Below are 13449 nucleotides of genomic sequence, written 5' to 3'. Positions count from 1 at the left end.
CAACATCGAATGGTTAACTTTGGACATAACGAAAACAATGTAGATTAATAGTTAGTTGAATGCACCATAATATATTGCCTTTAACTTTCTTCATTTGTTGAATGTATTAAGGTGAAGCAACCGTGACATCTCTTTTAAGTGTCTGCACTTAAATATATTTCAGGAAGCTATATAGCTATCATGTGAGCAAGTTTGACACCAGACTTTTCTTTGGGGTTGTAACTAACTAGGTTGCGCTTTTGTTGGTTCAACCTTTTTTTTTTTTTTTTTTTTAATAAAAAAATCCTAGCTCACCCAACCCTTACATATATCGATGAGAATCGAACCAATGACCTTTATAATGTTGGAATTATAACTTATCAACAGGTCACAGCTCACCGGCTCTGTCTTCATTGTTTATATAGATGTCCCCGGTTTTTTTATTTACATTTTATCTCTTTTTATAGGTTGTCTGGAAGTATATAATTTTGGACAATAAGATAAGCAAAAGAGCTTCACTTGACCGCATTAGATTATTTGAAAACCGTCTTGGAGGAATCAATGCAAGGTCGTCAAGGTTACTGCTACCGTACCTTTGGCTTTGGACTCCACCATAGTACAATGATTGTTGAGCAAACTCCACTACCATACCAGTATGACCAATCCTATGAACATAATCATCTATGCTTTTTGAAAAGTCAAATTTGATGACATGTGCAACATGAGTGATATCAAACTCTCGTGAAGCCACATCTCTTGCCACCATTATTGAAGCAACATGATGAGTCTTGCAAATGTCTTTCTGGAAAAGAGAACCATTGCGACCATTCTTTGTAGATTTCAAGTCTATTTCTGTGCAACGGCGGTCACGTAACTTGTAGCGGACATAAACTGCAGTACTTAGGAACACAAAACTGACCAATATCACAGCAAAGGCAATTGTAGCAAAAATGCACTGAACAACTTTGTAAGACAAACAAATTGGTATATAAGAAGCAGGCAACCTCAGTAGGAGAAGAAGTAGAACATTAAAGGCCAAGTGTTTGCGATCATGAGATGATGAGAGATGGGATCCCTCAATAATCACCTCGCAGATGCACTGGAAATTCTTTGCAATATTGTCATCAAAAGAGCTAGACCTGCGATTCTTGTTATGTTTCCTTAAGGAATTTGAATTAGTCAGTGCAGCTGTAGCCTGCAAAACTCTATCTGGTAATAGAATGTTTAATAGGACAGACCAAACAATGTGAAAGCGTGGCTGACAGAAGGTAGTTTCCGTTAAACTATTAACAAGAGAAGACAAACGAGCAGCAGAGAACAGATTGCTGGGAATAAATGGGTCTGGCAGAAGTTTCCCAAATCTTGCGCTATCCACATAAACTGTTTCTCCCATTTTCAGAGCCAAAAGCAAAGCATCAGGATTTCCAATTCAATAGCTTCTTCAAACCATTCATGAAGTCTCGGAGCCTCTAGAACATGATTCAACAAGGCTTCTGATCTTGCAAATACTTGGGCAACACCAAGTCCATCAGGCAAAACTATTAGGTCATTCAAAAGTTTGGCCACTTCATTCAAAAGCACATCTGCTTCCAACCTAACTCTGCATGAAGCAATAGTTTCTAGCTTGTCTTCTACAGAGGCCGCTACAACAATTGCTTTGACTCGTCATAGAATATCACTGACCATAATAGCTTCCATTTCCTCAGTACCATTAGCTATCGGTACAAAAATCTTTGGGGAATCAGTGAAAGTCCACTTTGTTGGGTTTTGCTCAGCTATGATATATTCATCCTCATATTTGGAACACATCATCAGGGGAACAGAGACTTCATCAGCTGTCTTTTTCCCATACCATCGCTCAACAAGTGCAACATCAAACATTATGGTAGCCAGAGGCAAACTCAAATGCTAGGAATCCGAATTTATCAGTCCACACTCAAAATTCAATGAAGGATAATAGCCAACTATATTGAATGCACTATTATGATCCAAGACATCCTATGAGAGATGATAACTTAAAGATGTGGAATGAGGATTGCAATGCTCGGCATTCTTCAATAGCTGCTCTCACAAAGTGACAATTATCAAATGGAGAAACAATTACCTCAAATTGACTATACAAGTTTTTCAATCCTCCATTGCCATCACAATTTTTTTCGAAGGGATGACGGTCACAGGCTTCTTTGTCTGCTTCAACGGCCGAGTTGGATGCCCTTCTTTGTGCCACGGTTTGGACAACCTCAACTGGGGAGGAAATCTTCAATGAATCCTCAGCTCCAAGAATAGATGTAGGGCCAGTAACTGATATGAGGGACTCCAGCTGCTCAATTTCGCATCTTTCTGTCCACTTTGTAGCTTGTTCGAGATGAACACCGATAAGCTGAGACCCAATCGGTTCTTGAAAGTCAATTGACGGAGGAAGAGATGAACCAGCTGAGGCTTGTGTGGGAGTGAAGTGGTCTGTGGGTTCGGTTACCGGAACTGAAGACGACGAAGTGCTGCTAGTAGTCGATAGAGTTCCGAACTGCACCGCCGGTGGTTCCGATGTATCAATCAGAGTTGTTAGACCCACACGTAGCTCACCCAGCTCCTCCATAATCTCAACTGCCGCCTTGAAGTTGTGACAGGGGAAGGTACCGCCATTTTTGGCCTTGATGGCCCAAAAACCACGCTTGTGGTACATCTTGGACCTCGAGTACTTACCCACACCATGGAGCATAAATGGGTTTTGGGTCTTTTTGGCAACTCTTGCTTTCGCTGCCATGGTGACTCTAATTCTGAAACGTCGAAAGGGCTTGGGATTCAGAGAAAGAGGTTTGGGATCTGTAAATGGGAGTTGAGGCACAAAAGAGGGGACTGAGGGTGACTGAAAGGTTGGAATTGAAGGATTCATGTGGTACTGCGGTTGCTCACAAGCGGGAGGTGAAGGAGCAGAATGGTAAATAGGTGGTGTAGTCATGGCTTGGGTGAAGATGAACTGAGAATGAACACCGGTAACTGATGGGTCATAGGAATGGCTTTGTGAAATCGATGGATAGATCCAGGGATTTCAGTTAGAATCAGGTGAATGGTAAGTATGGGTTGATGGAAATTGATGAGGGAAAACATACCCATTGATGATTGTTTGGGAATGTGGTGGTGGTGGTGGTGAGTAACTCGGTTGGAATGGAAATTGAGGAGGAGGTGGGTAGCTAGGGCCACCGTGAGGGTGAGAGTGTGAGACGAATGCGTGCAGTAACAAGCCCCGGACCACTGTAATGCCCCAAACCGCACATTTCCAGCTTGAGCACGTCACAGTGCCGCGATCTCTAAAACATAAACCGAATTATCGATCTATATTCTAGAGAACCGCAAGGCATTTTGTTTGAAAAATCTTTTTATAAACGGACAGCGGAGCTTAAAAATAATTTTGAGGTGAAATTTTTTAAATCGCTAAATCAGTTTGTTCGTCCAGAACTCGATGTGAGTAATCACACAAGGGAATAACTAACTTCACGAAATAAGGTTTAGCAAAGTTCGACACAAGAGTCACATCTAACAAGTTCTATAAAACAAAGTTCAGGGAATAGAATTTAAGTTCAGGGAATAGAATTTGGGATAAAACTCGAAACCTGAGTTATGAAAAAGAGTTTATTGAACTTGCTTCCGCACACCCAGCTCCGTCCGCTACTATCCTGTCTCCAGTGCACAGTACCTGCATCCACATTGTTGTATGGGTGAGCTTTCGTCCTCGCTGCTCATTGAGACTTTACCCCGACTAGATTTGAAAACCGACAAGTAAATAAACATTTTGGCTAGCCAGTATGAAAACATACTTAAACCAAATATTTCAAAGAACGACAAACTTTAATAAATACTTTCTGACTTGAAAATCGATGCATGTTACTTGAACAACCACGCACGCTAAATCTTACCCGATGGCCGGTCCCGTCGACCCACTACACGACCTTACCTCAATTAGTTTGTAAACCAGGTAAGCGTAGCAAGAGCATTCGCTATCTAGCTACACACATGGAATTGGGTCGTCATTGCGATCGCGCACCATCCGACCGGTGTAGCTAACCCTCCGGAGCCCGGAGGTTTTGGGGATCGAACCCAAGGAAGTCAGTGTCACCCTTCGCTCTCAAGCCATCAACATTTCTCACACGGTTTGGTTAGTATTCTTCGCATTTTAACTTAACCAAGCCACTCAACTTAACATGCATCATTTAAAAAAAAAACAACTTAACATAATAAAATCACACATTGACGAGAGTCCCGAATCCCCTACCTAGATTCCGATGTTTTTCCTCACGTACTCCGAGAGTCTTGAACCTTTCGTTCCTCAGGTAACTGGAGTCCTAAGTCCGACATTATACTCGTTAACAACTTGTTGAATAAATAATAAAGTTTTGACGATCAATAAATCGTTCGACTAACTTTTCCTGATTTGACGAGGATTGACCAGAGTTTGACCAATTTGACTAAACTTAACCAAATCACGACAAATTACAGAACTTGTTACTTATCCACCAATTACGACCATGTCGAAGTAAGTCAAACATCAACTTAATTTCAAACATATTAGGTGCGTCGGAATTTACCAAGGCCACCCAATAATTCCATTCTCTAATGAGGTGTCCCCAAAATACTAAGGGCACCCAATCTCATAACTCGACCCTTTTCAAACCTTCACAACCATTAACATAACAAAATGTCTTAGTATAGCTTAACCAAAACATCAAGTTGCAGAACTTGAAACAAACTCAAACCACCATTTCCTATTGCACTTTACGTTCAATATACAACACAAGCAACCAATTGTAGTGAACATCAATAACAGATTCATTTGTCAGACCCAATTTCCTCGAGTATAACTTTAGACCACCGTGACCACAACATCTTGACAAAAATCGGAAACCAAAGAGGTTCAATATCAGCCAACCAAACCAAACTCAGTAGCATAACTTCCGATTACCACCATAAGAATACAACATGATTCAAGAGTCGAAATCTACCTTCGTGAATCGACTGCAACTGAGTCAGCTTCCCAGAATTCCTTGCCGAGACTAGGCTGATGATGAACTGGTGATTCGAAGCCCACAACTCATATCTCTGGTCTACAAGCACGGGCGAGCCAGAAACCAAACCCAGCAATACCGGAAAAGTCGTGGGTGTCGAGGAACCGCGACGGAACCGAATCACCCAAAAACCAAAAACAGTGAAAATCGAGCGAGTTGAAAAACTAATTTGACTAACGTGGAGGTCATGACGAAGGGATTGATTTCCATACCACATGCACCCCAGTCGGTGGCCGGAATTTGCCGAAACTCGCCGGAAAATTTTAGAGCTTTCGAGGGTCGTACCGTCGCATTCCGTCGCCGATTGAACAATCCGATGCCAGAATAACGTCGGCGCCAAGGAGACGAAGCGAACGCCGATAGTCCGCCCCAGAGACATGGCCGGACGGAGGAGTTCCGTCCGGGTCATGCCTTCGGATCGTCGAGTTGCAGAAACGGGTCGAGAGCGGAGATCTCCTCTCTATCCTTCTGGATCAATCTGGTGCGTTGACTCCATCTCAGCCTTTATATAATGGATTTCAACGGTGCAGATTAAGCGGTGGTTAACTCAACGGTTCTGATCGCATCAGGACAGTTTCTTTTTATTTAAATGAAATTCCATAACTCCCAAACTTTGGAAATTCATAATAAAAAATTCGGATGTCCGAAAAACTTCCCGAAAATTTCCACAGACTAGTCGCGTCACGTACTTTATTATGAAGTCCAAATTTTGAAGATTACTATATCCAAAAAATTTTTTTTTTTGAAGATTACACTCTGCAAAAATGTTTGATAGTTATTCCCGAGGACTTTAATAATTATCGAGATCGTAGAATTTATTCCGAATGATCTCACCGATAAATTTTTCCGGGGCTCACAATTAGAATCGGCTATTTCAAATAGGGGTGGGCTCGTGAAACCGAAACCCGAAAAAAACCGCACCGAAACCCAAACCGAATACTAGAGGGTAGTAGTGTGAATGATATAATAATGAATAACTTCCTCCAGGTCTGTTAACATGATATAACCTCCTTTTAAAATTTCCTTGGTTTCTATTTTGAATGGATTTTGACATGCTACACTTTCTCGTAGGGCAGCATTTGAAAATCAAGGAAACACTATAATGATGGGTTCATCAGTTCTCAGTCTACCTCTCAGGATCATCAGTTCATCACTACCAGGAGTTAATATTTTGGGGCTGTGACCAGTTACCCATTTTTAGCCCAAAAAATGCCCACTTACTCCACCAAGAGTTTTTAAACCCCATTTACCCAATCTTACATCTATTGACATTTTAGCCCCTGTTAATTAAATTAAAACTCATCCATCTCTTATCAGTCTCTCTCTCCTTCCCAAACTCTCTCTCTCTCCCCCCGATCTCCACCTCCACTCTCTCTCTCTTTCTCTCTCTCTCTCTCTCCTCCCCATGATCTCCACCTCCGGTCTGTCTCTCTCTCTCTGATCGCCGCGCCGGAGATGCAGTCCAAATCTGAACACGACGATGAAGCTCCAGTCGGCGATCCAACGTTCTCGTCGCCGTTCGATTGATCGGCGATCCAGCCACTCCAACGTCCTCGTCGCAGTTCATCGGCAATGTGTCTACTGCCCCTAACGCTGCCCCTAAACCCTAAACTTAACACGAAGACATTATTTGGGGGCAGTAATGTGTCTACTGCCCCCCACTAAACCATTATTACTGCCCCCCACTAAACCATTAAAACTTGCCCTAGTTTTGTGAAGGGTTCTGACTTCGTATGAAGACATTATTTGGGGGCAGTAATGTGTCTACTGCCCCCCACTAAACCATTAAAACTTGCACCAGTTAAGTGAAGGGTTCTGACTTCGTATGAAGACATTATTTGGGGGCAGTAATGTGTCTACTGCCCCCCACTAAACCATTAAAACTTGCACCAGTTTCAAGGATTCACAGTGTATTGCACTTTATCACAAACAAATCAACAAGAGATGATTACTGTCTCCTAAGAAAGACATTATTGGGTGGCACTAATGTGTCTACTGCCCCCCAATAGACCATCAAACATTACACCGCTTCCTATGTTTCGCAGATTATACAAGTTATTCACACTCAAAACAACAGATAATGTCTAAAAACCCACATTATGAGGGTCAATATTCTGTCTACTGCCCCCCACTAGACTGACACAAACAACACAATTTTTTTCATTTATCAACTACTGCAATTTAACACTACATTTACTTTGGAATAGCAGTTTTCAGTCCGTCAATAAATAAAGCAGTCATCATTGGCCCCCAATACAAAGTCTACTGGGGGGCACTAATGTTACAACTTTTATGGTTATGACTGCACAATAGCAGATAGCCATTTTCAGTCCGTCGTCGATTCCTTCAGAAGGTCAACCCCGGCCTCGCCGAGCTTCTCAGCGACGAGGACCGTCGGCTTGGCGTCGAGCCTGGCAGCGGAGAGCACGACGACGAGTTTCGGCGCGGCGATGGCTAGAGCAGGCGTCGTGGGCGACCTGCCGGAGGGATGGAGGGAGGGAGAGAGAGATCCGACGTCTTCTGGAGAGAGAGAGAGAGAGAGAGAGAGAGAGAGAGAGAGAGAGAGAGAGAGAGAGAGAGAGAGAGAGAGAGAGAGAGAGAGAGAGAGAGAGAGAGAGAGAGAGATAGAGAAATCGGTGAGGGGGAGAGAGAGAGAGAGAGAGAAACTGAGAGTAGAGAGATTGAAGGAGAGGGCAAAAAAGTCCCAAAAATTAATAAAAAGAATTAATTGGGTAAAGGGGAAATAATCCCTTAGAGTGTTTTGGGTAAATGGGGTTTAAAAACTCTTAGTCGGGCAAGTGGGCACATTTTAAGCTAAAATTGGGTAAATGAGCATTTCCCCTAATATTTTTGCTTTTAGGGTCCTTCAATTGTTAATGGGTTGTCCTTTTTATTTTAATTTTATTTTTGTACCAAAAAGGCTCCAATGGCCTTAATTCCTAATTTCATAATTTTTGATCAAAGGGCTTAAAAGGCTAGCAAAAGAGAAAAAGAGTTAACTATCAAAATGGCCTAGGAAAAAAACACGCCATTATTAAATAATTTTTAAACCGAATTCTTATGAAACAGCGTCATTATAACTAGAGCAGAATACTATAAATCCCTACCAAGTCTTTTTCGGAAGCAGTATCTAAAAGACTATCTTAAGAAGTGAAACTAGTTCCAAAATCTCTTGTTTTCTGAAATGGCAACAGCATTAGGAAATGCCAATCAATAACATATTGAAGAGAAGAGTAGCACCATGTTAACTCAAACAAAAACAACATAACCATAAGCCGAGTGAAAACCAAAATTCACCACTAATTACAATCATGCATCAGAATTCACTTGCCAAACCCAGAATGACCCAGTACTTTTGATCACCCTGTTCTGTGAATGATGACTTAAAACTGCGAAATCCAGCATATATAGTAACAGCACATGTGATACTTGGACAAAAAAGGACAAAGGTCCTCTCACACAATTTAATGTTTTATCAAATGCCCACATTCAATAAGCCTGTGAGTGAAAATACTTGAATCAACAATGCAAATGGCCACATTCAATCTCAAGCTCCACACAGTAGAAAACCCAGCAAAACAAAGTAATTAAAACCTGAAATCTGGAAACACTAAATAGCAAAACAGAAATCCAATTTGACTGAACTGAGTTACTAACCGGGCGGATAACGAATACGAAGCTGTCAATCACCCAATGTCGATGGAATTACTTGGAGGCATCAACAACTAGACCTGCAAGATTCAGAGGAGGAACAGACCATCAGAATTTCAATTATCCCCATGAGACTTCCTCTGTTGATTCCACTCTCCCCCCACAAACATCAAACTCCACACAAAATCCAATTTGCAGTAAAATCAAGGGTGGAAGCTCACCAAATTGACAAGCATATCAATATTCAAAGATCAAAGCAACAAAGAAGAGGCTTCACAGTTGAGTTTCTTCTTGTCTTTCAGCTTCCAGCTTCTCAGTCTCACCTCAGACTTACCTTTCGTCCAGAGGTTGCCTCGTGTCGTTGGACCCACAAGGGGCCCACTCGGTACATCCTTTGCAAAAAATTCCAAATAAGACAAAAAAGCTTCTTGAAGCAAAAGTCCATTTTCCCATTTCTTTTTTGTTCTTTCCTCTGGCAATCAATTTCCGAACACCACAATGGCTGAAGCACTTGTATTCTTCCTTGTCGAGCAGTTGGGTTCCATCATCTTCCAACAGGTGGAACAAAATGTGAGACTTGTTGTGAATGTCGAAAAAGAAGTACGAAACCTTACCCTCAACCTCGAAGCTATTCTAGCTGTGCTCGCGGATGCAGAGAGGAGGCAAGTCAAGGAGGACAGCGTGAGACGCTGGCTCAACAATCTGAAAGAAGTGTCGTGCGAGATAGACGATGTGGTGGACGAGTGGAGCACTGAAATCCTCAAACAACAAATCGAGAAACAAGGTGAAAATGCTGTTGTTGTACCTAAGAAGAAGGTATGTTTCTCTATTCACTTCCGATGTTTTTGTACTGGCCAACGGGCCAAGTCACTCAGATAATTTCTCGTCGTGACATTGCTGTGAAGATAAAGGTGTTGAATAAGAAGTTAGCTTTGATTCATAAACAGAGAAAATTTTATAAGTTTTTGCAAAGTAAAACAGAATTTGAGCAACCTGAACGATTGAAAAGTTTCTCAATTGTCGATAAAATTGGGACATTTGGTAGAGAATACGAAAGGAATAAACTAGTAAGCCAGTTAGTGAGTGAGAATAGTGAAGAAAGAAAATTGCATCTTGCCATATCTGTTGTAGGTATGGGGGGGATAGGTAAAACAACTCTTGCCCAACTAGCCTATAATGATGAGAAAGTAAAGGATTGTTTTCATACAAGAATATGGGTTTGTGTCTCAGACCCCTTTGTACAAATCACAGTTGCCAGGCAAGCGACCTAGAACTTCTGTATTGTTTATCCCCTTTGAAATCTTATATGAAGATTTAAAGGTATTTGCTTTCAATTATCACTTCATCTGGATGTGTAATTTTTCATTTACAATTATATATGTCAATCTATTGGCCCTCTTTTTAAAAATCTCTTGGAACAAGCAGAGATTAGCCCTAGTGGACAGCTCATTGATGTACAACTCTTATTGTAACATGATGAGCTCAATGCAGAGGAGCGTCTGATGTACTTTTCAAATTACAAGATATGGAACTTTATTTGTGTAGCTGATTAGTGACTAAATTCCATGGATGCATATATGCTCATAATTCATAAAGATGTGATTTCAGATTTCTTTCATGGCTTCAGACTGAGTCCTGTTTTCACAGAATTGACAGAATAATGTTAGTGTGAGTCATCATTCCCTATTAGGAATAGACTACAAGGGAATATATTGTTGTAACTACTTACCTTGTATATATTGTTGTAACTACTTACCTTGTATATATTGTGTAGTACAGTTGTACACAATAGTTGTAGTACGTTGTAGTACAATTGTAATCTGTTTATATACACCACAGAATGGGTGTAATAATATATCAGAAAATTCATTCTCCATAACTTGTCTTCTTGGACTTGGTATCAGAGCAAAGATCCGAAAAGGACTTTGTCTCTTTTTTTCCTTTATTCTTCTCTCAATCCGAGGAAGACAGTTTGCTTAACTGGGTTTTATTTGGGTTAGACGACGTCGTTCTCTACTATTGGTAATAGTAGACGTCGTTCTTCATCTTCGATCGGCTTCGTCTTCAGTCCAAGACCGCCATCTCTCATCTTCGATCGGCCTCGTCTCCAAGACCGCTGTCGCTCGTCTCCACGACTGTTGTCGCTCGTCTCAGATCAGCCCACAGGCCAGTTCGTTGCAGCCCATAGCCCAGTTCACAGTTCGGCCATTCTCTGCTACCGCCCAGTTTTTCCGACGGTCGCTGCTAGTTCATACCAGTCGCACGCCTCCGGTCTGATTGCTTCCATCTCCGGTCAGGGTGCCCCACTCGTCATCCTCAGCCAATTCCAGATCGATCTCGATCTCTTCAGTGAGTCAACCCGCCTCAACTCGGTCAACTCGTCTCAACTCGGTCAACCGAACTCGGTCAAACCACTCAGCTTAGTCAAACAGGTTCCAAAAAAAAAAAAAAAAGGAATTGTTGCACGGTCTGTTTTGTCTTGTTACTTTTTTGGATTCTCTTATTCTTTTTATTCCGCTGCATACTCTGTGTTTTTGTTACTATATTTTTTACGATGGGTGGTGATGAAGGTGAAAATTCTAAGATCAATGAGGTTCAAAAGATTGAGGTTTCTGTTCGAAGTTCAGATGGTGGTTCTTTCGGAGGTCCGAAACTCAATGGTACCAATTTTCGAACATGGAAGAAGATTATGTCTGTCCATCTTCGTGGCATACACAAGATGGGGCATGTAAATGGAACAACCAAAACTCCGGGTGAGGAAGATGTGGTTGCCTATGCTAAATGGGAGGATGATGATGGATCTGTGATGGCTCTCTTGTTCAAAGCCATGACTGAAGATGTGTTACAGTTGGTGGAAGAGTGTGAGACTGCTGAAACAATATGGAAGACATTGGGGGATTTGTATACCAACGAATCTGATTTTATACAGGTTCATGAATTGATGTGTAAAGCTGCTAGTATGCAACAGAATGGGCAACCAGTAGCTGTGTATTTCACCAAGCTGAAGAATGTATGGGCTGAAATTGATCAGAAGCGTCCTTGCAAGATCAAGAATCAGGAAGATCTTGTGTGGTACCAGAAGGAGAAGGAGCTAGAAAGGGTACATGTATTTCTGAGAGGGCTTGATGAGAAGTATAGCAGTGCCAAGGGAGAATTGCTCAGAATGACAGACCCTCCTAGTTTGAACACAGCTTTTACATACATCCGCAAGGATGAGTCTCAGCAGGAGAGTGTCAAACGTGCACAGGTTGAAGTATCTAGCCTAGCCATTCAAGCCAAATCACCGGCACCTTTCCTTCAGCAGCAGAGTTCAGCCCCACTTCATCAACAAGGTTTCCCACAAGGCTTCAACAACCGCCCTCGTCCTCAGTGTTCTTATTGCAACGACCTTGGGCATGTTCGGGAGACTTGTTGGAAGTTGAATCCACACCTTAAACCTAAAAAGCAAGGTTATCGTCCTAAGGCTAAAGCAGCTGCTGTTCAATTGGTCCAAGAACCGGATTTCTATGGAGTGACTGGCCAAGATCATCATACAGCAGGTGGAGCTACTCCTACAGCCTCCATAGCTGGTCGAGGTAAAATTGGTATGGCTTTAAAGGTTTCTAACTTTGTTGGTTCTGATACATGGATTATTGATTCTGGTGCCTCCGATCATATGACTTACGACAAATCATATTTTACTGAATTGTCTTCCCCACCAGTGTCCTATGTAACCAATGTCAATGGTGAGGCCTTTCCTGTGTTAGGGTCAGGGTCAGTTCGTATTACTCCCACCTTAGAACTTCATAATGTGTTATATGTGCCTGACTTGTCTCACCATTTGATATCTGTTCCCCAGTTGAATACTGAGTCTAAATGCTCCGTAACCTTTTATCCTATGTATGTGATTTTTCAGGATCTTCTCACCAGGGAGATAATCGGTCGGGGGTATCTGAGGGGCAGGTTATTCCATCTGGATCAGACGTACGCAGGAGAGAGACCAGGAGCACAGTCCCGCGCCGCTTTGACTTCGAGTTCTGATAAGCTAAGTGAAATTTTGTTACGTCCCGAACCCAAATTCACCCGTTTACTGGTCATTTGGACGGTAAACGACAACTACTTTCACTTTGACTGTCGTTTCAGCACTTTTAGTGGCCCTAAAAGTTGACTTTTTGTTCGGGTCAGAATTTGAGAAAAGTTTCTTCACGAAAGTTGTAGAGGACGTTAAACCGAGCGCATGCATATGTGATACGTAGAAATCGGAGTTCGTATGCGAAAGTTATGAGCGAATTAAGGAAGTTACTGTTCATGATTAGTAGTATATATTTGAAAAAGTTACTATGGCCGGTAAGTTTTTTCTTTCTCTTTCTCTTTCCTTCCTCCCGCGTTTTCTCCCTCTCCTCGGCGCTCTCTGCAACTCCGGCCATCTCCCTCTTCCGGCCACCTGGGAGCGAACAACCGGCACCGGTCGACTCCTCTACTCGTACCCAACCCCCCACGGCGGTAACTCACGGCGGCTTGGCCGGAAAATGACGCATCGAGTCTTTGAAGTTTCACTGTAGCAGTTTGGAATTTCCGTCGATTTCCGACGATGCCGGCCGTCTCCGGCCACCAAACTGGCGTCGAAGGTTGGGTTTTTGCCGGTGATCATTTCCCCTAAGGTCATTCACTTCAACTTGCTGCGTGGAGGACGAATCGAGGAAATTCCCAAACCTAGGGTTTGGAATTTCTGGGTTTTTCTTCACCGGTTGATTTCGACTGTTTCAAGGTAAAATTAGAT

The 13449-nt window shown here is 42.2% G+C and overlaps 2 protein-coding genes across 4 annotated transcripts in view; one reads left to right on the top strand and one right to left on the bottom strand.

The window, feature by feature from the left end:
• Nucleotides 1–480: 480 nt before the first annotated feature.
• On the bottom strand, nt 481–9004 carry LOC133724957 (uncharacterized). Of its 3 annotated transcripts, none has more exons than XM_062151937.1 (3): nt 8912–9004; nt 8697–8770; nt 481–3673 (listed from the first exon to the last, which is right to left on the bottom strand). In XM_062151937.1, the coding sequence occupies exon 3, from the start codon at nt 2936–2938 to the stop codon at nt 1961–1963; it is 978 nt and encodes a 325-aa protein (XP_062007921.1). In that variant the 5' UTR covers nt 2939–3673; nt 8697–8770; nt 8912–9004; the 3' UTR covers nt 481–1960. The 3 variants fall into 3 exon arrangements, with proteins under 3 accessions (XP_062007921.1, XP_062007920.1, XP_062007919.1); XM_062151936.1 differs by lacking the exons at nt 8697–8770; nt 8912–9004 and adding exons at nt 4977–5078; nt 5252–5683; XM_062151935.1 differs by having other exon boundaries at nt 8697–8992.
• A 151-nt stretch (nt 9005–9155) lies between these two features.
• Nucleotides 9156–13449, top strand: part of LOC133724954 (putative disease resistance protein RGA3) — a 42210-nt gene continuing 37916 nt past the window's right edge. Inside the window, exon 1 of the mRNA XM_062151925.1 lies at nt 9156–9506. The gene's annotated coding sequence lies outside the window, so the exon portion shown is untranslated. The remainder of the gene's footprint in view (nt 9507–13449) is intronic.

The sequence above is a fragment of the Rosa rugosa genome, chromosome 1 (genome assembly GCF_958449725.1).
Source record: "Rosa rugosa chromosome 1, drRosRugo1.1, whole genome shotgun sequence".
In the NCBI taxonomy this organism is placed as follows: Eukaryota; Viridiplantae; Streptophyta; class Magnoliopsida; order Rosales; family Rosaceae; genus Rosa; species Rosa rugosa.
The sequence above is the reverse complement of the archived record's forward strand: the minus strand, read 5'-3'. Positions and strand labels throughout refer to the sequence as shown.